General features: G+C 39.4%; 2 protein-coding genes and 1 long non-coding RNA gene across 4 annotated transcripts in view; 1 reads left to right on the forward strand and 2 right to left on the reverse strand.

Annotated features, from left to right (window-relative positions):
* Positions 1-7,123, reverse strand: part of Rala (Ras-like protein A) — a 23,166-nt gene extending 16,043 nt beyond the window's left edge. Inside the window, exons 1-3 of one of the 2 annotated variants that reach the window (XM_022837842.2) lie at positions 6,563-7,123; positions 6,093-6,464; positions 2,619-3,039 (exon numbers count right to left, since the gene is read on the reverse strand). In XM_022837842.2, coding sequence (XP_022693577.1) covers positions 2,619-2,704 — 86 coding nt within the window. In that variant the 5' untranslated portion in view covers positions 2,705-3,039; positions 6,093-6,464; positions 6,563-7,123. The remainder of the gene's footprint in view (positions 1-2,618; positions 3,040-6,092; positions 6,465-6,562) is intronic. The other variant, XM_022837843.2, reaches the window with a different exon arrangement.
* Positions 7,124-12,808: 5,685 nt separating this feature from the next.
* Positions 12,809-20,567, reverse strand: Tbc1d15-17 (TBC1 domain family member 15/17). The gene is made up of 4 exons (XM_022837844.2): positions 18,536-20,567; positions 15,523-15,666; positions 15,097-15,266; positions 12,809-14,702 (listed from the first exon to the last, which is right to left on the reverse strand). Exons 1-4 carry the CDS (start codon positions 19,782-19,784, stop codon positions 14,439-14,441), a joined length of 1,827 nt encoding a protein of 608 aa, XP_022693579.1. The 5' UTR covers positions 19,785-20,567; the 3' UTR covers positions 12,809-14,438.
* Positions 20,568-20,743: 176 nt separating this feature from the next.
* Positions 20,744-23,915, forward strand: LOC111263073 (uncharacterized). Its single transcript, XR_002682008.2, has 3 exons — positions 20,744-22,265; positions 22,726-22,970; positions 23,463-23,915. It is a non-coding gene; the product is annotated as an uncharacterized LOC111263073 (long non-coding RNA).
* Positions 23,916-24,607: the final 692 nt, after the last annotated feature.

The raw sequence follows: 24,607 nt of genomic DNA on the forward strand, positions 1-24,607 counted from the left end.
GCAAATTCTGTATCCAAGCAAAGAGTGTATTATTTTTATTATAAAAAGGGTTTTGCCTTTTGAATATATATATATATATATATATATATATAAACAGCTTATTAGTGAATGGAATTGGCAAAACAAAATGAGCCAAAAGTTCACATACGTATGCAGGGCGTATGTGCGCAATGTAAACAAATAAAAGCGACAATACTGTAACGATCGGGCCGGAAACCGACTGCTGCTCTAGAGCTTCGTTAGCACCATCGTTATACGATTTATTCGTTGACCTGAAATACGCCCAAGCCAACGGACGCATCCTTCTTTAGGCAGCTCGTAAAGCACTACATGACGGATTTAAAATTGAGCATTTGTATGATATGTACCGAAGAAAGAGAATCACCTAAAATACAGAACAAATACATATAATTTACAAACAACGTTGCATGTCTCGTAACTTGCATGTCAACAGCGACAACGTCTCCTCTTAACAAAATATACAGCCATTTATTTAGGCAAAGCATAGCGGACGTACGTCCATAGTTCAATTTTAAAAATCTTACTTTACAAATTCATTTTGTTCAATGAAAATAAGAGCAACATCGCACAAAAGAGAGCGTCGGCGTCGTTAATGTAGCAGTTTGATAATTGGTTGGCCCGTCGGTGATCATCAGTATACCTACGATGGCTTCAGTTTATACAGCCGCTCGTACACACGTATGGTAACACCTTCCCGAATGCATATTATATGCATACGTTACAACGGAAGGATAAATAAATGCAGAGCAGAAGCGAGGTTCAATTAAGAAACTTTGTAATAGCTCATTGATGCTACAGGCGGTTTCCATTGGTCATTTCTTGCAAGAGCGCGGCGACATCAGTGTACTTACAGCATGCTTCTATCACTGAATCCCTCCGACCTGCAGCGGTCCGAAGCTGTTTCCAATACCAACAACTAGCGAGTACCCAAGCACCAACCAAATCAGTTAACAATAATAAGTTCTAACGGCTGGTTGGTGACAACAGTTCTTTGTTACGTACGTGTGATGAAAACGCTTGTGTAGTGCACAAAGGTGAAGGCATACAGAGTACTTTAATGAATGGATAACAGATTCAAGGATGAGTGTTCTTTATATCCCGCTACTAGTTTATTTCCTTGTCTGGAGCATTCGAGACTTCCTGTGAAATACGACATGCATTGATCGCCTGTGCACTACAACCAGTCTACTACAGTCCTGGCGTTCTATACAGAGGAATGATTCCCTATAATGCGCTATACATGGCCTACGCAGGGCGCGGATTTTTCCGCTCTTTAAGCACAATATTGTGTGCATCGTTCTCGTCATTAGCACAGATAGCGGACCCACGTAAGCGAAAGTGGTCTTAACTGAACGGAAACGAAAAATGTGCAACAGGTTGCACATTTTACATAGCAGCGGTCAGCAACATTCTGTCGACAATGAAACAATTGCTATCTTTAGAGGATGATATGACGAGAAATCATTCCCGTTAAAATGGAACATCTCTGATCCGTGTAGCAGCAACGCCGAAACATGGCGACCAAGTATATTACACCTAAACTATGCTAGTTTCAGCAAGAAGACTACAAATTTCGTTATAAGGTGGGGGACAGAATCACAAACGGAAAGTTCATCCAAATAATGTCTACACGAACACCATAAAAGCCAAATAGCAAATAGTGAAAGGTCTAATAGACTAAAGTACATAAAACACAAAATTAAGAAGTTAGTAACATATGATAGCTAAATTTTTGAGAGAATATATAAAATAATCGAATGTATCATGCCAATCCTAGATAGTTGCATGCTTCATTACTCTGGATGAATTGTGGTCACCGATTGACTGCTACGTTCAATCGTCTGGTCATTTAGTCGTAGACGTCGATGTGTAGTATAATAGCACAAACGCCTATCGCGTAGCATTGTTGATTTTTGCAATGGCAATCCATTGTTACCAAGAATGAGGCCAAAACTCGATGTATTCGAATGAAATGCCTGCACTTATTTTTAATTTCACCTATTTACCCAACAGAGTCGAAAGCTTAATGACGCTAGCGAAAGCTTAAACTGACGACTAAGATCTTCAGAAAAAAAATGGCCAACTCATGAACAATGGGTGCACATTAGTTTCTGCGTTAATGCCGAGTTTGAGCTTGAGACGTTAGTTGTGCAGCAACCAACGTTGCAGATCTCTATCAGAATCGAGCAGAAAAGGAAAATCGACAAACACGAACAAATGAACAAGCCAATGGATAGACGAACAAACGTACTGGGGGATGATTGAAAAACAGACGCAGAAAATAAGAGAGCCAAATACGAAAAAAAACGCTAAAAACCGTGCGTACACGTGGCCTTCTCATACGACTCCTAAATACGAGGTGAACAAAAAACGTAACAGACAGAATTATCTTCGATCTTTATATAACAAATGCAGAGACAGGCAGATCTGCCGTACCCGACCAAGCGATTGCTGCGTTGCTACAAGCTCTCGGACCGAACATCCCATTGAAGCTAGGAGCCGGCAACAACAGAAGCTGAGGTAATATCCGAAATTCTACCAGACTGAACGTGTATGAGGGCATAGGGATTGTTCTAGAGGGTAACAGGCAAACTCACTGCCGACAGCAGAAAACATCGCGGACGCGCTGCATCCATTTCGATTGGCTGACGAGCACACAGCACCACCGAGTGCACGACGACATCGCGTGATACGATGATGTTATGAAAGGCGAAAACAAGGCAATCTTCTTTCTTGCAGATGGTGTACTTTAATTAAGGTTTGCACACTTCCCTGAGCTTTGTCCCGGCGAAGCTGACGTTATTCGCAGTTGTGCTTCCGTTTTTCAGCTTGCATACCACTTGTCCGACAAATTATTGAGGATTCAGACGATCCGGAAAACCGGCCAGGTTTTCAGAAGCTCCCACTATCTGCATAGGCCGATCGCACCACTCGTCCTTCTTCACAGCTAGATCGTGCGTGTCTTTGCTGTCTCGTCTCCCAGATGCTAGATAGCTGTCCCACTCGCGCTGCATTCAACTATGACAAATCAATGATGAACCAGTAAATCCACGTACATAGATAAACAGCAGTTTCAATAGTCGCGATCTCCGAGTGATACAGAGGAAATGAACGACACATACATAATCGCATAGATCCACGTGTAAAAAATTATGTATATTTAGGTGCTGCACCTTTCTACGAACATTTCGATCGGGGCAAGGCAGCCTCGTCCTCCGGAATTTGATTTTTTCAGACAACTGTTAATTTTAAACGGCGCCAAACATCAGTTGCTAGTGTATTCGTTATCGCTGCAATTTTTTTGTTGCAACAATGATAATAATTTTGCCTCTGTAGAACAGTGGTTTAAGTTAACATTTTTACCATGCAATGGTCAACGATTAGCGTACCGCACGTCACGTTGCCGGGTGGAACGGAAAAGAGAGAATACAAAAGCACGGAACACAGCCTGTGGACACAGGCGGGAGTAAACATCGGCAGTTGCTACCAACAATAGCACGAGCGTCTTGTTCAGTCGAGTTGAATCGACGTTGTCGTCATCGCCGTTGCTTGACGCTGCTGCTGCTGGCAGCAGTTGGCCCAACAGCAGCAACACCAGCAGTAGCAGTCGTCGTCGTTGTTGTTCGCCGTAGCGGGTAGCAGTGAGTTTTCGACAGCCGCTATTGCATGTGGTACATAAACTGTGTTAGTGGTTTCTTTCTGAAAACGATGCCTGCGAGAGTAGCCATACGGGCAAAAACGGCAGCAGCACTGGCCACAACAATAACGATAGCAGCTTAAATATCGACAACAGCAGCGGTGGTTAGGCCAGCTGCGACGGCGGCTATGATAGCAGCAGGTACGGCAATGAATTATTGAGGAATGAGGGACTGTACCTATCTGTTAGTCAGCGGTGAATAAGTGGACCAAGTATCGCTGATGTACAGAGGTAGAATTCGGCAATAATAAACAAAAACGACAAGAACGATATTAACACCAATACTACGAAGATGGCAACTAAGATATAAGTTTCCAGACGTCATCAACGATTGACGCCGGTTGCTTTTGTTTATTTATTCGTTTTTCTGATTATTAATAGCTCTTACTTGTCTATGGCATTTAAGTTATTACGGTTGTCGACTAGCTACGTGCGGATCTGAACATCTGGCAAGTTGCCTACGTTTTACCTCGATTCGACCTTCTTTAACTGGCTACAGTACGAGCACTACATTCTTCATAGTTGACCATGTGTTTATATTTACGCATGTAGCTGTAATACAGAAGTACTCAGTCATCGCACAACCACAGACGGATACCATAATATTTAGTAATTACCGAAATAGGCTCTTCGGCAGTTTGCCGGTTATCGAAGCTCAAAAAGTAAATATTTTAGATCTGCTATTTTAGGTAATACGAAATCTGCATGAAATCAATGTTTCGCTAAGACTGCGATCGTCTCGCTTCGAATAGGCGAGGCACGTGGAAAGCGACATGCATGCACAAGTAGCCGATAAGTATTATAAGTTGTGATTAAACCATCAGTAGAACCTATCGACATTCTAGAACATTTAAGGGGAATGTACAATTTCATGGCGTACAGTTGCATACATTCCTAAAGACCCTATATATGTATATATACAATATGTGAACGCTGACTTGTAATAATTACAATTCTACCAGTAGGTGACCAGAATCGACAGTCAATTGTCGTCCTGTCGCTTACAAATAATCGGCGAGAGCCACCTGAATACTAACATAGTGCCATTGCGGGCATATTGATTTTTCGTATAGCCGGCGGCATAACATTGTTGACTTAATTCGGAAAAAATATTCTTCCTTCTGCTGTTATTGTTTACCATGGCTGATATCAGTTGTCGCCTTTACAACTGATTCTGTGCTTATTATATAATTTTTGCTTCCGTTCGCCATCCGTGGTCAACCTCAATCATTTATTGCTTCTTTTTGGAAAAGTCACTGCCGTACTGTGGGGTAAGCAGGTTGGCGAAGGCACCAAGCTGTAAAGGCCCTTAGAAATGAAAGAGAATTGTTGGTATCCTTCTGCGATCGCCACTGATACCGATCATGATTTATGAGAGAAAGCAAAGGCTACTATAACATATATGGCAGTAAGACAAGTGGGATGTGTTTTTGTTAGCGTCTATGTAGGTGTGTTTGTAGTATTAGCGCGACATGCGTTGTCAATCGTCGCAGGCATATAGATAGGAAGGTGCGCAGTGTCGCTTTCAGGAGCTGGATTGGTCTCAATATACTGGCGACTACAGCCTTGTCGTCCGTTATTGATCGGCTGACCGGTGTCTCTTTGTCTTCGATGACTGAAAGCGCGACTGCGATGACGAATCAAGGAGAAACCGGCTGGTATTAAGAGTTCCTTGCACCTTCCGTAGTCGAGCATAGTTGCAAATCTTCAGATGCTTCTTTGACTAACTTTCTTCACATCTCACGCGCCTTTGAGCTTTTCGATCGTCACTTTAAGTGCAAAGCATCCAATTGCTTATACAGCTCGCTCATAGATATGCCTTCTACACACGAAACGACGATTGTAAGTAAGAAAATTTAACATAAACGTTTCGTGACACCTTATTTATTGAAACCAGCAGATATTATAGACCCTGTACTCTCATCTTTCGGTGTCTCAGTCAGTCCCTTTGAATGCACATATACGTTCGTGCATTCATATGCAACTGAAAACACCCGAAGCAATACTATTTTGTTTTCAATTGAGTCTCTATAGCACTGTTATCTGTATCAAAATCAAGTATTGAAATAGATAGCCCGCCGTGTGTTGCGACTCCAAGTATTTAACCAACCTAAAACGACTAACAAGATCATTGAAGAAAATAATCGATATAGTGAAAAGACCGGATAGAGAATTCCGTTAGAATGATGGTTCTATTTATAACACACTACGGTTAGTCTTATCGTAATATTCGCTTACGAAATCGGTAATCCGTTTTTAGTGAGTTCATAGACGGTTTAAGAACCACTGGCCAGCAATCGAACATCTGTTAAACCGGCATCAATAATGATATTACCAAGCTATTTCTTTTTCATTTTTCTGTCTGCTAACTTACCTGGTCGTCGAACAAGTTGTAAAGTGGAACAGAAAGCTCCGCCTCCTTCTTTGGCTCAGAGGCTTGTCTTCTCTCTATTTGTTGCTGCGCCTGCTAATGTTGTTTTCGTTAGTTTCGTTTGAGTGGTCGCTCTAGGCGCCGTCGTTGTCGTCGTCGTCGTATTCTTCGACTACTAGACACAATCGACGAGACTTTTGTCACACCAACCGGGTGGGGATTGCATGGGGACTACCACCTGGGCCCGCTTCGGTTGTGGGCCGCTATCTCAAAGGGTCACTGATATTTGCGCCGGTATTGCGAAATACAGTGCGGTACGCCTAAAACCCCTGGGTCGGCAACACAGCTTGGAAACACTCACCGTACAAAATCACACTACACAACAACAACAAAAGACACCAATCAGAAATCATCTCTTCTTGTTGCTTTACCTACCAAATAGCACTACCAGAGTCACCAGAATTAAACCAAACCTCGGTTGTAGTGTAGTCGGAACGCCGCCGCAGCTGCAGCAGCAGCCAAAATACTGCGGTAGCCGTACACCTGTATAGTCCAGCCACTCTATGGGTCTCTCTCCGACTAGTATGTATACATTGAATGGGTTGCAAGAGACTGCTCCAACCACCGCCAATGCTGCTCTGACTCGCCGTCTGCTTTCAGTTAGACTTTTCGGCCACAGACTATCGACTCAACGGGCGCCCTTCCTGCCGCCTCAGCTATCTGCCTGTTCTTCAGCTGCTGCCGCCGACGGAACCACCTAGCCGCTACAAAGCGAGAAATCGAACCAGAATCCAGTCACACGCAGACACACACACAATTCCAAATACCACGACTCTTGTCTACAGCTGTAGCATATAACTGACTCGGCGGCGAACCCTTTAGTCCTCCTGACTGGTTTCGTTTTCGGAACAACAACGATTTAACATGATGACAATAACGTGATGAAGAATGCGCGGCAGAATTTGAATGATGCACCATGTGCACACGTAATGGTTGCTATTGCTACCAGTAATGCAGTGCACATTGGCGCGTCACCAGTAAACAATACTCAAAGCTTTTGATAGTCAATAAAAATTATCAAAATGCGGCTTTTAAACAAAAATTTCATGCATTATTCTCTCGGAAGAACATATTTTCGATAACGATGTTAATAATACAGATTTGTAGATCTTAAACAACTCAGAGATTTCTCAAACACCAACAGCAGGAAAATTACCATGCCGGATTTTCAAGAGTTCTGATATGGACATGAAAATAAGGTACTCGCGATAACGGTTTAACCGGATATGTCTTTATGTGTCGATGCACAAGTATGTTAAAAAATGTCGAATACCAATAAAGAGGCTCTGCAGGTGTGTAGATCTAATAGTGTAGGGGCAATAAAGGGGAGAGGGGGTTTTTAATGGAAACACTCGCTATCTTTGACCAATATAATCCTAAGAATGTTTGGCTATTTCGGGTCGTTCTGAGACTAGTTTTACGGTCGCAGACCGACACCAGGGTCGGTCCAATATATTCGAGCTGCGTCAGAATGTGTTAAACATTAAAGAGATTTGGATGGAAGTCATATTGCTCGACTTACGGAATACGCCAGTTGTATCAGTATATTGCGAAAGACCCATAAACATTAAACACGCCAAAATGCAGATTATTAGCTATATTGCTAGTGATTGATCATTACATCTTTGATAAAAAAAAAGTTTTTAGGTATCACGACGATTGGTGCCGACGAACATTTGAGCTGACTAAAGACAGCTATTCAATATATGAGCAGCGCTTGTCGATGTTTACTAGGCACAGGGAGATAGGACGAAGATCGTTCAGACTATGAGATCAGCGGAAAAGATTCATATTGGTTATTAAATGAGACGGCATGTTTTACGGGCGTGTTGAAACCCTTGGACGTTTTTTGTAGAAATACGGTACTGAACAGGTATCCGTCAACAATATTAAAAATGGGGACGATTAGGCGCTTTTCGCCGTCGTGTCTCATAAAAATATCAGTTCCCCCAGGTAAGTTTGCGCTGTTTTATTTTAGTTAAAATATTCTATGTGAATGTCACAGAAAAGCTATTCAAACTCTGAGAAGAATTAAACAAATAGCCTTGAATTAAGTAACTTGATCAACCGTTAAAAAAAATATCTGGCGGTTTTCAACTTACGCTAAATATGGCTATAACGGGAGAAAAAGAAAACCGTCAACAGACGTTGACATTAAAGCCACTTTACTCTGAGGTCTACATACATCGAGTAAATTAATGTATTATCGTATCAATACAAAAAAAAGTTTAATAAAAAAAATCGCAACGGACAGAAGGACCACAGAAACTTTATTATGCATCAGGGACAAATTTAACGAATGACATTACGACGTTGCCGAATACGCAACCGTGCTTCGATTTATTTATTAGGTTACATACACTTTCGATTATGATTCAAAGTAGGATTCAATGAATATTTAGTAAGTAAAATTATCTCTAGCTTTGAGTGTATTTGAGCTTGCGGTACGGTTTATACACATAACAATTCAACAAAGCCAGGTGCATTCGACCCAAGAAAAATGTTTAATTTTAGTTTTAAAAATTTGTAAGCTTGCTAGTTTCAATACACCTTGCTTCGAGGTAGGCGTTGAAAGCATATATATTGGTTAATTGCTCTAGTATGTGTGCTAGTATGAAAACGCTTAAAATTATTGTAAGCGAAATGATTATACAGTTATTCAGGGCAGAAACAGCCCGCCTTCTTACTAAATTTAGAAAACCGTATTCTCAGTGGGGTTTAGCGTCTTTAAAAACCTTGACGACTTCAAATACCGTTAACAGCTGAAAATTAAGCTTCTCAGCTCTTACAAAATTGGCTTCGAGTTCTATATACTGAGAAACATGTCATTAATAGGTCTATAAATCTAGCTTACTTGCAGTTTCCTGCTACTAATACTTATCATTGCTTATTTTTCGTAAATAACAACGGAAAGGAGTGAAGGGAAGCTTCTGCCAGAAAAACGAGTCCACAGTAGCTGTAACAACGCAAAGGCGAACAGTGCGAAGACGCGAAGTTACGATTTAGATTGGAAAGTGCACTTTGTAAATTTATATCTTGAAAAATCCAAATTTAATAGTACTTTGAAAGTTGTTTGTTCTAAATCATGAGATTTGTCCGCATCGTTTCATCATAGTTTAATCATCGCATCATTAGTGTTCTCTTTAGAATGTTGAGCAACATGAAGAGCGGCCGACATAATGCAGTAGGCAATCTACATGCAATGTAATGTTAATAGGTTTGCTTATTTTTTACATTTTCCGTATAATTTTATGGTATTCACTTTGGATCCTTTACGAACTCTTTAACCTTAAGGAGTGTACTAATATGCTCTTTACATTACCTTTCAAAAACACATGACTTATACGATGTGAAACTCATGCCTGAACTAACTTTGCAGCCACCATACGCTGAACGAAGAGCTGTGAAGTAGATGAGTGTCATTGAAATTGTCTCCGTACAATGGTATTGCAACCGCTAAGAGCATATGCAGCTAGAAGGGTTGATGAGCCAGGTCGCTTGCTAAAGACATAGCAAAAAAAACAGGAGCTAGAATAACTGAATACCACAGTTTTTTTTTTGTCGATCGATAGACCTCAACGGCGCTGCCACTAAAAATAATGCGTACCAATAAAATTCAATATGAGTCATATACTGTATACTTTAGAGAAGGTATTTGAAAATAGTTTTTGTATAGTTCATGTACGAGTTGAACGCATGTACCGACTCGCAATAACGGATAAAAATTCACATAAATTTGCGAACAGTGCCCGCGAAATTCCCAGGTGGTAAGGATTATACCGCCATAAATCCCCGATTCTGGCTGTGCATTAAATCGAGTTCGGTCCGACTGGACGAAGTTAACGAAACACCGAAAAAAATTCAATCTCAGCATTCATCACTAATACGATGAGTACTGAAACAAAAGTATAGAAGATGATTATGTTCAATTATAGAAAAATGTGCGTCAAATATATGTCAAGCACTGGCCATATTCTAACATGTGTAGTATGATAGGATAAACAATAGGATATAACATCTTCTATCGATGAAGTTCGCTACATATTTTTATCTATTTCACTCGACTTAAAGTGATTGATGTCCATCCAACTGATACACCTACACTTACGTAGATGATGTTACTTTTCGTTAAAAAAAACGTTAGAACAGGTATATGGCACTGTGCAAGCAAGTCACTTACTTATTATAGTTGAAATCAACTAAAACGTATCCAATGTCTAAGTCGTACATGATGTATATCGAACATCGACTCATGTTCTTGTTCGTCGTTGTCAAAGTCGTTTATAGTAGAGTCAGCCTGACAGATCCTCTACTCGACACATAAGGGAAAAATCGCGACTTCTGCTTCTAAAATATCGACTTCCCCATTGGCGTCCCCTTTGTTTCTTTTTTACACTTGTGTCAGTGGTCTTGTCATAAACGTTGACTCCTAATAAAACTTTCCACCCTTCTGGTCAAATTTCCAGAGAGCGTCTTCCATAAAATACTCCTCTCACAGGCTACCTGAATCAATTATGCTGCCATCAACACCAAAACGTAAAACCCAATAATTGCTGCGAAGTGACACACTTTGCATAACAGCGGTCGGAACCAGCAACTCGGGCATTTAGTATATAAAATCAAAGCCCAACTCTTAGCTATTATTGACCATAAACGTAGACCCGTTGTCCTCACGGTATTGGGCTCAAATATACTCAGACATGAGCGTGTCAATCTAACCTCGAAAAACAATGCGTGGTTCACTGTCCTAAAACGAAGTTGGGCCGTGCACTACGCTTGAAATCAGATCTAATAAATTATACTGTTTTTTTATGTTGAATACCACCTTCATCAAACTTGTGCCATCAAATAGCCGCGCAGACACCTTATGCGGACCCAAACAGTATTGACACATCTGACGTAATTCAAAGCTGAAATTTTGTACGATGAGAATTTCATTACCGTTACCATGATTGGAAACCCGATTAGAGCACCATCAGTTGATAATCTCTCATATTTAACAGAATATTCACTGGCAATATTCTCATCCCCAGCTGATGAATGTGAATCATGAAATCACAAAGCCTTCTTCAATTCTCAGTAGTTTACTGATTGGCCTACTGCAGACAGAATCGCTTCTATTTCTGGGTTAGGTTAGGTATCTAAATAGTAGCCACAACAGTAGGTTCAGCATCTCAGGTGACTCACTATGAATGTAGGTTCTAAATTTTGTTGTCTTTCTGTACAATCTGCATAAAATATTTGCACTACATGCTCTTCGGTGTTTTAATAAGATATATTCTGTTTTCGGCGTATAGCGCTCATGCAGATAATACTTACAAGCGTTATGGCAAGTCAAAAGACATGGCGCGTAGCTCGAATAGCATCATGCTAATATAAGCGAAAAATAAATTATGGAAAGTGAATGCTGAAAAAAGGGTTTGCACTGTGAGGTTGCGCTGAGTGAGTTGACACTTAGCTCGTTATAACTCAACAGGAAACTACAATTTTACAAACACTTGAAAAGATATCTTCTTTTTCACTAAATAAATGGTATTTTTCGCTTACCGATAAATTTGTCAATGAAATTCGACATGAAGATGCGAAAATTATGTAACTGATATCAGATTATCCAAAAAAAATATATTTTTTATTCTTATTATTATCATAAAAAATATCTCTGTATATTAGCTCCGTATAGATTATTTCATTAAACACCTTGTAGATAATTCAAGCAGAGTATCTGTAGCATGCGCCCTTCAATGATTTAAGGAAAACTGAGGATGAAGGAAAAAGTATACTTGGATTTCTTTAGCATTTTACAATTGATTAGTCTGATAACGAGATGCTAAAGCAATTTTCGGCGCAAATCTCGAAACGTTTATCTGTTGTTTGATAAACTTTTAACGAAACCTTAAAAGTTTTTTTCTAATAGAATGAAGTTAGTTCATAGGAAACCTAATGACTATGGAGATAGTGTGCTTAAATAGTATGTAAAAAAAGTCTCGCTAACGAATAAGATCTACTTCAGTCGTTTCTAAATATATACCGAATACAAATATAGGTTTACATTTCTTAATCGAGGTATATCCTGCTGTAGTTACACTCAAGGCTTATCAATATTAACACGGCGGGTATAACTATGGCACGAAGGTGTGTGGCATACTCGTACATGCATAAGTAGTCATATAATTCTAGGCAGTAGCATTGATAAAGCGTCATCGCGCGGAGCCTAGAACAAGTTGAAGTCTTTTATAGAAGCTCAAACGTTGCGTCAAAGTGAAATCGATCCAAAATCTACATTATTAAGTAAAGGATATAATAAAACCAAACGACAAATTTAAGTGTATTGGTGGCTTCTGCTTCCTTTTGTTTCTTCTGGTTAAATACACTAAATTATTAAGAAACTGTTTAATGTTTGCGTTATTAGCGACATGGGCAATTGAATTCAAGGCTTGAGCAAAATTCTGCTAAGAAAGGCACCTTAAAGCTAAATAAATAAATAAAATAAATCTGAACGTTTTAGGTCTTAATACGTGATAATAAAATAGTAAAAGCATACACAGTGGAAGGTTTGATCTAAGAACAAAGCTTTTATATATAGTTGTTCTATACTATTATTTGTAACTGTGATTTTATGCTAAATAATTTTAGGCAAAAATTAATAAACAGATAGTGCATACATGTATTAACTCAGGGGACGAAAAACATCGTTTATTACTTATTGTCGATCCCGGAACAGATTCTTGCTGGTTATTATATCTCTCTATCTATGCATCATATATATATATAAAATATATACGGTTATATCCGTATAGGTCGGTCCATTATTACAACACGTTTAGCTGTCGTAATTTTTTTTTGCAGAAATAGAATCCGTTTGAAGCTTACCTCCCAGCATGTAATGCCTCATCTATGCTTATCATCATCATCGATGGCAATAAGAAAACTATTCTTTAGGAAAAATTGATGTAACTTTTAGAGTTTAAATGATTATACATGGTCGTGGTCACTTTGGTCTACGGGACTAAACCATGTTCAAAGCCTCTAACAGACTTTCAAACGGCCGGACTAGACCGACATGTTGCTCACATACCTTCAGAAAGTAATGGTGTTTTTTCAACTTGTTTCCTTCTAGCCTTTCGTCCAGTGAATATTTATTTCTACTTGTACTATCCGAAAACGCGCTCATCATTTTGTTGTAATTCCACTGTGTAATTAATAGAATTTCATTTCGAGTTCAGGCTTTAATATATGTTGCATATAAAGAACATTAATTTTTGACAGCTAGACATACTTTCCTGGAGTCAAAAGACCGAAGAAGCTTCCCAGGATATTGACGTCGTGCACAGCGAGGACTCTATGAGGATTATTTAAAAGTAGTTTACTGAGTCTAAGGATCTGAAGCTGTACCACACCCTGGCCGGGTGTCCGAGGTAGATGAGAACCTCGGATAGTAAACAACTAGTTGATTACAGAAGAGAGACCGCAAGGTCTTTAAAGCTTGCCCAAGGGGAACAGGTAACATACAGAGCGAATCATTCATATTCCTTTTTTTTTTTTTTATCTTAGCTGCGCTGTTCCTAAGCCAACAAAGACCAAAATACACGATTCCTGGTGTCTTCTGGTTCTTTCGACATATTATGATAAATTTGAATAGCAGGCGATTAGCCGATTCAGGTGTTCTAAGAATTGTTATTATGTAGAGGTTAATAATTAAAGGTGATCTGGAATAAGTAAAGTCACCGCTGTTGATTTAGTCAATGACGACTAGCAGATGGTTAGAAATAATGATTTTAATTACTGCAACCCCTAAGTATAGGCTAGTTTATAGGCGGTATTGACACTTTATTAAAATTCAAAATTCAAGTCACAATTTTTCTGGGCAAAGCAATCGAAGATTAATAAATTTACCAGGCGACATTTTGTATTGTCCTTCCTAACGAATCTGGCCATACAAATTTCGTCCATCGCGTTCTTTTAGTAAATCGAACGGAGTAAATTGACCTTCTTGATACCTAATACGACATAAAAGGTTTTTTACTTTACACATTTATATTTTCAGAAAGTCCTATATTATTGTGCTTAATAAAAGCCTGCGCCCAGGGATAAGCCCACTTCGCAACAGCTTTTCTTTGTTTAAGCAGAACGACGATCTTATGGTCTGTCTTATAAGTGTCGCCAGTGTTACTCAAGACAGGGTGTTGTCGCTCTTAATCACATTAAATATGATTTTCGCTACACATTCGCTGGTATTATTTGTTCTCATGTAAACTAGTCTTTCCGGGAGATCCGCTTGTCAATAAGCCTTTAAATGACTTGCTTTACCTCTTCCCCAAGTTCTTTAAAGCCAAGATTCTTAGCTGCTTTCGGCACTCCCAGTAGTTGGAAATAAAGTTGTTCGGCTCGTATAAGATTGTCTTCGAGCGTGATTTTGAAACACATATCATTGATATGTTTGAGTATTTCGTTTAGTCCAAAGTTGTTCTCCATGATTCGGATTTGCTCCTCTTCAAGGATGGCTACGCAGAAAAGCAAATGGAAGTTTTCGCAGGGCAGATGTGTCCATAGCACCTATAGAGTTAACGAACAACACAATAAGATACAAGTAGGCAAATTCATTAGCCTTCAATCACTTAGCCTTCATTAAAGGCTAAACATGTTAACGGTGACTAAATATAAGTAATGAATAAATAATAAGTAAGTCATACTACAGTAAAAACTTAGCCCAAAAACATGTCTAGATCATAGGCTATTAACTTACACTGCTTAGTCTCATATATAAAAACTGACTCAAGGCTATAGGAAACTAGCTTTAATTATGATAAATGGAAAGAAGTGTATGGACACAAATGCAGTAGTGACGAAATAAATCGCGAGCAATCTTTCCGATACTTAATTAGCTCATAAGGGCTAGCGGCAGCCACCTAATGAACCGTAACGATGACACGCTGTTTTATGTTCTTACCTCCCAAAGTCGTTTCGTATCCTCGAAGTTGAACTCCCTCTTGAACCAGATCAATAGCCACCGGAAACAGAAATAAAGATTTCCGGATTCGTGATTATCAAGATACTCCGTGAACGAAGGCATTGCTACTGAGAGTAGTTGGTGCAGCTGTATAAGTTGGCGTTTAATACCTGTTGAAGTTCGTAATAAGTTAGTAGGTCATGGAAAATTAGAAAAGCGACAAAATAAGTGTGCAAGAATAAACATGAGAGACAAAAGACATCTATTATAAATTTAATCTCATTATCTCCTACGTACGTAAGTACGTAAAAATATGATAAAGCTAATCTATCCATTCAGCCCTTCGAAGGTTACCAAGATTAAAAGAGAAAGTATAAATATATGCAAAATCCGTTTTTCCGGAGGTCAAGCGGGAAATGTGTTTACCTAATTGCTGCTGCTCTTTCTCTTCCATGCGACCGTGGTCAATAAAATTGTACCGAATCATCGAGACAAATTTGGAGAAACACCAGAACGCGTCGGGCTCGTTCTGCATTACAGACAGGATCGGCGACAACAAATCGCTCATACCTGAAATTAACATCAAGTAATAATAAACGATTATTATGATCACTCGAAAGATTCAATTAAAATATTGTTATTGAAGAAATCGCTGTGCTTACGATTTGGCCTTACCAACAAATTATTAACCAAGATCAATAATATAGACAGCTACCGTTGGTGACTTTTCTCTCGGTCTTTCTTGATCCGTAGGTTCCCAAGAGGAAACTAGGAAATCTTTATTGTCAGATTTTCTGTATACGAAAATTGGGCTTACCATTGTATCGTTTACTCTCGTGAGGCAACTTGTGTCAACTTACTGTACAATCGTATACTATTTTCTATTTTTTATGCATTCGCTAAACTTTCAAACAAAGATCTTTTAAAGTGCGAAACATTTTTATTACAATGAATAAAGCTTAACAAGTTCCTTTCTTTGTCCTAAGGTTTCAGCATGCCGAATTTCTTGATGCTACCAGAACTGATTTATTTTACTTCAACTACTGTTTGTCTTATACCTTGGCTCGCCAGTTGCGCCTCCGTATTGCGATGTTGTGACTTTGTCTATAATAACTATAACATCCCCCCGTAGCAGAAAACCACCTTCATACATTTACGTTTTATAAAATCCTTAGACTTCTCTAAGAATCAAATTACTGGTGATCGACTCCGCAAAATGTTTGTGAATTTAAGACACTATTAGACTCGGCTTCTCCATCGGTTATTTTCATTGCCTTAAAGAGCAAATTAATGACCCTATCAAATATCGGCCGTATTTTTTTACTTTTGTGTAATCTACATCAAGCTGTGAACTGGTCAAGTTCATTAGCACATTTAGGTCTTACATAACGAGAACATGTTGTATATGTCGTAGAGGCAGCCTAGTTTCGCCTACTCAAATCGGAATCTACTTTTAAAATAAAACGTGCCCTTATAATTGAAGGCAATAATACAATACAACACAAGGCAATATAACGGTATGTATATTTCAGTCAGGTGTTGTCTGTCCAGTCAGTAACTAGAGAAAGATTTACACAATTGACTTTAGAAACGATTTTAAGTAGATATCCGTATTAATAATGTGAATCATTAGTTAATGAAGATCGAGTACCTGGTATAATTACTTTTTCACAAAGATCACGATTCATTTGTACCATCAAAAAGCCGCTTAATATTGGCATCCAATATAACATCCATTAACCCACTGTTTACCACGATAGTTCGGCTTGGTCGCCAACAATGCTTGATGATAACCCAAATGAAGGATCTCGATTACCAAATATCGCAAGATTTCAGCGGTCGTATTCACTGCTGATTCTTTCCACCTTGGCATTAGTAAATCTCTTCGCGTAACATGTACGATACGTCTAATATTTGACGGATCCTGTGTATATAATTATAGACTTCATTTATACAGAAGAGAAATAGTACGTTGGTGTTTCTTCCCTAATCTTCCTAATCAGACCATCCATCTATTTTTAAGAGTTTATACAATAAGTGAAATAGGAAATAACATAAAGATGTCTGTACATAGAAATACAAAGTGGGAACTAACGTTGACCTCTATTTATGTACACTGCTGACTATTTATTATATTAGGTCTCGCGATAGGTCAAACTACAACCGATTATAGTAACACAAACAATTTTTGTCATTCGGTTACATCATTTCCAAAGACAGAGGTAGAAATTAGGTCTTTCACGCTGCTAAGCAATTGTATATGAAATAATTCAACCTAATTCCGCATTATCTTCTATTTTTAAGAACTTTAATATTGGAAAAATGCTCCTGATATTCCGCCGCGATGGTGGAAAACAGATACTTTAACATTAAACATCCGTTAAAGGAATAATTCCATCAATTCTCATATTTTCCGTGATGATCTGAGAATTATATAAGTATATTCGAAACACAATAAGTTATCATCATCAGTATATTTGATATGCTAATTCTGGCCTCAGCAGAATTAGCTAGTCAATAAAAGTAATTCATGAGAGCACAGTCAGACTGTTCGCTAAGAGGCTATCAGTGTTCGTGGAAAAGTTCTGATGCACTTGCGCTCAGCTTGTAACCACCGAGCGCGCGACAGCTAACCAAAGAAATGAATTTTGAATCAACGGAATCACATAGTCCTCTTCTAATCATCGCGCGTTTTGTCCTGTCAGTTCTAGAAACATGCGATTGCAACTCATGATTAGACAACACAGAGTTAAGTTCAACGTACGTGTTTGTTTTAACCCACATTTTTTGCGAACCCGCTTGTGGTCTGTCTAATTGATCCACAACGTCCTTATTGCTAAATCCTGGTTTTATTTGTTATAACTGAAAGTAATAGTATTTATCTCTTCTCACGGTCACTATGTCTTAGTTTTATTGAAGAGTATACAAACAAATGCGACTGCATTCTTACCTCTCATGTCCAGATATGACTGGGACTACGTATGCTTTATATGCACGCCGTACTAACAGTTACATATAACACACCGGATCACAATCGGATAAACTAGTCTAACAAACGGTGCTTGTATCACCTAATGTAGCTGTTTACTGATGGCGAGTGGTTAAAGGTGCTCTGAATATCAAACGTATTATTTGAAATCCTTTTTCGAAAAAAAAAATTGAAAAGCTTTATTCTAGAATGCTTATGGATACACATATGTTAGACCACAAGCACTTTATATTTATTTTAGCGATGCTTTATATTGCTGCATGGACATTAGAGTTGATAAGGGTAACTGCCAAAGGAAATCTATTCTGTGGCTAGAATAAAATACATCAGTTAAGGCACAACATGCATTTGCGTTTAACGAGAGCCAATATGTCACCGAAACAAACTTCAATCTATATCTTGAGATTATAACGATCTTAGACAATTTCTACAACCTTGGTCACTACGTACCTTGAACATATCCCAGATCGAAGTCATACATAATGTAAGTCATGAGGACATCACTTAGCATGGACAGGTATTCATTCCCATCCCTAGCGAAAATGTCCACACTTCGATCTGTCCGGTTGACGTCTTTCTCAACGAGGTTTTTACGTAAAGTGAACGCCGCAAAGCGTGCTTCCTGCTCAGGTGACATCGACTTCCACTGCAGCTTCATTCTGTAGTACCTCTCAGTGAGTTTCCCATGCTCGGCCTCACGTTCCTTGGCAGTCTTGGAGAAATCGTACACACCTAATAGGAACTTCCATGCTTCGGGTCGAATTTCTGGACTGCATCCACCTCGAAATATTCGTTCACGCAAATTGTTTGGATCGAAGATGCGACCTGCTATGTCGAAATAGGTTGCCCATTCGTCGAGGCCTAGTGAGGCGCTGCGGGTTACATTTATACGTGGCGGCAGCTTTGGTATTGGTTCAACAATATTAAAGCCCGGCTCCTGATCAGCGTCGATCGTGAAGGATTCCCTAAATGTTCCGACGCTTTCGGGTTTTAAGTCGAGCATAGCTTCCGATATGTGTCGGCTAGTGTACTGATACTGTCCCTGGGTGAAAAAGTGCGTTACCTTTGCGAGGCCGTCCGCAAAAGTCGGCAGCGGATCCCTGACAAACCGGCTCACCAAGGTCCGATTACCCCCGTCCAGCTGAAACAGGTCTAGCGAATCGAAGGATTTTTGCAATGCGTCTGCGTCTTCCTGTACAACGATATGGAGCCGTTTATCTTTGGCCGAAACGCGCGTTTGAATTTCACTCTCGAGCTGTGCAAGAAATAATTGTTGCTTGCCAACGTCAAAGACTAATGTCGGCAGACGAGCTCCGTCACACAGCATCACCATCATTTCAATAGAGTTTTTCCGTTGCGAAAGGTGGTACGATCGCATATCCTGCAGATAAAAGAAAAACCCCTGTGGCTGTTCTTCGATATGCACTTCATCTTCGCCCTTTTCTAGTCCAATGACAACGCTGTCATTGTATCCCGAACCGTTGTAGTGGACTGGTCCTGATGCTTCAGCCCCATTGCGAGCAACGGCAACAGTATCTTTCGGCTTCCAAATGATGGCTTGCCCGTTTGCCGTTCGCTGAATTTGAAGGTATCCATTGTACACTCGGGTACGGTGTGACCCCTCGTGCTTGCTGCGTACATTATTCTGGTCGAATAAAATTTCCCCTGAAGGAATACCGATAGGTCCGGCAGTCGCCATTGTATATGCCTGCGCACAGTAGTTTCTACTTGCCTGTAGGTCTGCCTGTTGGTCTGACTGGCAAGTCTGAGGCGTTGGAGCCGTTCGGTGGCCGATCAACTGAATGCCGACTCCGCTTTGTTAATGTGTCTTCTTGTTGATTTAGTTCGGCGATATGCTTCTATGGAAACTGATGTCATGAAGCTCCACACAATAACTTTTTCTTTCAGTCAAGCAGGCTCGACACGTGTTTTTGTCCTATAAAAGCGTATGTCACATTCGTTCAGAACCTTGTTAGTTTCTTCCACTGTCGTTTGTCAGATCACTCGTTGATACTGTGCCTACTTTGAACAAAGCATATATCAATATTGGTGAGATTTTTTGTTTGATTGGATAAAGCAGCGAACCGCAGCTGCTCGGTTGACCAGTGGGTCCGTCAATGTCTTGTTTACTCGTTGCCTACTATTGCTCTCAGTCATTCGCTTTCGATCAGTCTTTGCGTTGTAACCCTTCGCGGCGGAAAGCAAACAAGCGTAGGACCAACAAGCGATCGACCTCTTGCCGTTAACCCTACAGTCTCTGTCCATTAATCAGAGCAGCGTAGGCAGGGCAGTAAGGTAAACACACACGCCGCCGTCGCCGCCGCCACCTTTTCACCGTGCTGCGTGTCTATATTGGGTACCGTCCACACGACCTCGTTTACGCTCGGTTGTTGTCGCATCTCAAAATGTAAAAACCGATGATAACACCTGACGCAATGACACCAGCAACCATATTGGGAATCATCATAATCTACACGAATTGCCACGGGGGAGCAGAGACAACTGACTGAGTCACCACTTGTTACTACTCGCTCGCCGTCTCAGTAGCAGTAGTTGCCTTTAGTGATATAAAATAGCTACTGCCGCCGCCGTCGTCGTCGTCGCCGCCGCCGCCGCCGCCGCCGCTGTTGCATCAGTCAACATCATTAACTGCGTATCACACACGAACAAAACAAAATATCACGGAACAAAATATAGCAGAGCCAACGACGAAGATGCTCAGTTAGCAGTGAAGCGGCCGCTGCGATCGTTCAATGTTAGCCGAGTTGGCGAGTTGTCGCCATAGTCGTTCAGCGCCCGACGGGAACCGAATGGGCGCGAAAACAGAACAGTCATATACGGATCAACATAACCGACAGACAACGAGCGTTTGTTGTCATTCACTCAATTGTCGCTTGGCGGCAACGACAATTAAACTTCTTCTTCTTTCACTGCGTCCAAAACATCCGGTATCAGCGTACCACGCGCAGACAGCAGCCGTCAGAGTTGAACGATAGATAAATAAACAGATGGTCAAAATGTGCTTTTTGTCTGCGACGCCGATGTCGCCAACCCCTTCTCATTTGTTTGCACGGATCAACGCATTGCGCGCAAGGCAAAGTGGACGAACCGCCGATTTGTCTGTACGGAATGGAGGACTGGATGCGCGATTCGAATGGGATTGAATATTATTAATCGTTGGCAATAATCTCAGCAATAACCGAAGAATGACGATCTCAACAATAGCGTCGTTTTATTATTCAACCATAACAATTTAATATCGTTCAATACATTAAATCTTAAACTAAAAAAATTAAAGCATCTCACTTCAAGGACTCGATGAATTAGCAGTTTGCTCCGTGCATGAGTGTAATAGTAGTCTAGTAGACTATAGCAATGTCAAAAACTAGCGGAGTTAACGCTAAAAATACATATATGTGTGATAGTCGGTCTTTTAATTGATTCTTTTAAAGGTAGCATGTTTAGTTGTATACTAGGGGCACGTGCTGCTTACCCACCCAAAGATATAAGCATAGAGAACGCATTTATGTTTGCCTACGCCTTATCATTAGGACTAGATTTACAACGCACACTTAAATTAGGCTAGAAAAGCTTCTCGCACTGGATAATTCACGTAGCCTTGTTTATCCACTGAAGAGCCTTATTCAATATAACAATAAATTATTTTGCATTTTAATTGAGATCGTCATCGAAGTTCAGTAGTCGAGTAGTAAATAGATTTAGTAAAAAAAGAAAACAGGCATTTATGTCAGTCTACGTCATAATCTAATTATACATTATATAACATACTGCGGATTCATGGATATATATATATCAAAAAAAGGAAACATGAATCTAATATACTGGTTAAGCAAGATGAAATGCAAGATTGTGTATGCTTTAAGGGAACGCCTATAAAGCATTATCTAAAGAACGGGTCACCAGTCATTTCTCTCAAAAAGAAATAATCGAGTTTTATTCGTGAATTGAAAGGATCCTGTGTTTTCTGCTTTTAGGTTCGAAGTATGCAAACTTAAATTAAGTAGTTATATGTTAGTGCTCTTGAACAGCTCGGCCGGCCATCATGTCAACATCCGACCCACTTAAGCTTCTCATTGTGAGCAGTGGTGCTGTGGGCAAGTCTGTCCTCACCCTGTAATTTATGTACGGTGATTCTATTGAGTATTTCGAGCTGACCAAGGTAAGTCAAAACTAACTATAAACATGATTTTTACCATTATTGTTGGAAACATTAGGTACCTTCCCAGCACCAAATGGTGATAAGCGTTCGACAAGACAACTTCTACTTCCTTTCATTTAGAAAACGTTACGAATACAGAATAGAGGAAACATTCATCAGAACTTGTCAGTTCAGAGCGCTTTTTAGTTGCTTTCCAAATGTGCTAAATGCATGCATATGATAATGTTACCCAAACAAGGCTCTCGGTTAGAGGTATAACGACACTACAATGATACAGTGCATGATTTCAGTTAGCGCCGATACCATTGTGACAAGCCCTTATCTAGACTATATTAAATGAAATATATTCATTTATTAGGCTGATGACGAGTAGGCGCTCGAGTATGTACATATTTGACTAATGCAGTATTAAATGTATTAAGCTTGAGTGGTGTCTGTGTGTATTCTCTGTCTGATACAGGTGTCTTATCTCCTAGTAAGAAAATAATGCTTGACGGTAAGGAGCTTTCGATACGGGTGGTCAGGAAGAGTATTCTAGCGTGACAGGTGAAGCTTTTTCGTTGCTTTTCTTTTTAATCGAATCAGACACGTTCAAAGCTACAAACGAGTTTCCAGGGTACATCCTGCGAGATAGAGGCAATGAAACCGTACTTACTTTTTTGTCGGGCACAAAGTCGATGTGGAGTATCAATGATAGGTATTCAGGTATGATACTTGAACATTAATACAATTTATTTATTATTTATTATTATTAATAGGCAGAAAGCGGGCCCTTTGTGTTGAATTTATTTGTACTTAGAAATTATGGTATCGAATTTTTTAAGCCTCGATGCTGAATATTGTTCTTAGCAATCTATCCAACTATTTTTCCTTTATCCATATTTTTCCTTGTGACTCATGTGAAGAGATTGACAGACGATACATGATAATAGTAATAATACTTATACAGTTACTGCATGTCGTTTAGTATGTTACATATGTTAGAATGTTGTATAGGCTGTAACATATCGCGTAGCATCACACGGATACCTAATGTTTCTACACATGAAACTGCGCTTTCCCAGAAAGGGGTTTTGTCCAGAATTTGCTTGACAGGGCAAAGCTTCTTAGCACGGGTGACTAAAATTTGTTACTCTCTGCTCTGATCCATATCGATTGTATATATACATTTAATTTTTCTACTATATTTCTGAACAGGTGGCTCTTATATTTGAGTGACCTTATTTAAGTGTGATGTACAGGTGTCGCATGCGAACGCTGAGGTTTTGGCGTCGCAATGGAGAGTCGGTTCCGGAGTATATCGCTAACACAGTGGACAACGTAGCATAGGCGTACTACACGGCAATATTATGAGTTCTGTTTATTCGACATCGTTCATTGCTTTAAATAACAAACAAAGAAATTAAACTTTGACGTGTTAATTATTAAAAAATTAATGAGCACGGGCTCTCACCTGAAATTCAAATACCAGTAAATAATTAAATAATGTACGACCTCTCGACTGCACAAACCTGAACCTAATATGCAGATATCACCGCTTAATAGTAAATTGTAACAATTTCATTTCGGATATGAAATAAATGAGATGAATTCAAAAATAAATACAAAAGGAGAACTGTTTAAAAGTTCCTATATTTTTCAAACTCCGAATCGCTTGACATTTCTAACAAATTGAGTATCTTCTTGAACAAAATTAATGGAAAATCTATATGAAATTATCTCTTAAAGAGGCTCTCATGAAAATATTTCATACCACGTTAATTAAGCTCTATTTGTAAAAATTCAAATATGCAATTATAATAGAACGCGACCATTTCTATGATATCAAGAAAAAGTTTAGGAATTCAGTGGTAGTATGTACTAAGCCATTAATGTGAGCATGTGCTGCTTCATAGGATACCTGTGAGACGACAAAATCGAATTTAGAAGTTATATTCATACAAGCGTAAAGTTTATAACCAATCCATCTGGATTAATGTGCTTCCGAACAGAGGTCAGCTAATAATTATGTCGTCCGATTATTGTTGTCCTTGTAAGGAATACTGATGTAGAAAAATCTCTTCACTTTACAGTAAGTCCAGGGACAATTTAGGTAGTCTCGACACCACGCGTAAGTGGTGAATATTTCAAAATATTTTTTCAGTCGTCACCTTTGAATGTCATCGAGAACAGTGTGAAAATAAAGGAAATCACATCTTGGCAATATGATAATTGTTTTTTTAATAATAACTTGAACATCTTTTACTAAGATCGCGTTTCACAGTTTCATTAATTCAAAAATTTTTCCGAATAGAAAAAATGGTCCTATTCGGAAGTGCTCTAAGCTGTTTGTAACACACACG

This window comes from Varroa jacobsoni, unplaced genomic scaffold (genome assembly GCF_002532875.2).
Source record: "Varroa jacobsoni isolate VJ856 unplaced genomic scaffold, vjacob_1.0 scaffold_730, whole genome shotgun sequence".
Lineage (NCBI taxonomy): Eukaryota > Metazoa > Arthropoda > Arachnida > Mesostigmata > Varroidae > Varroa > Varroa jacobsoni.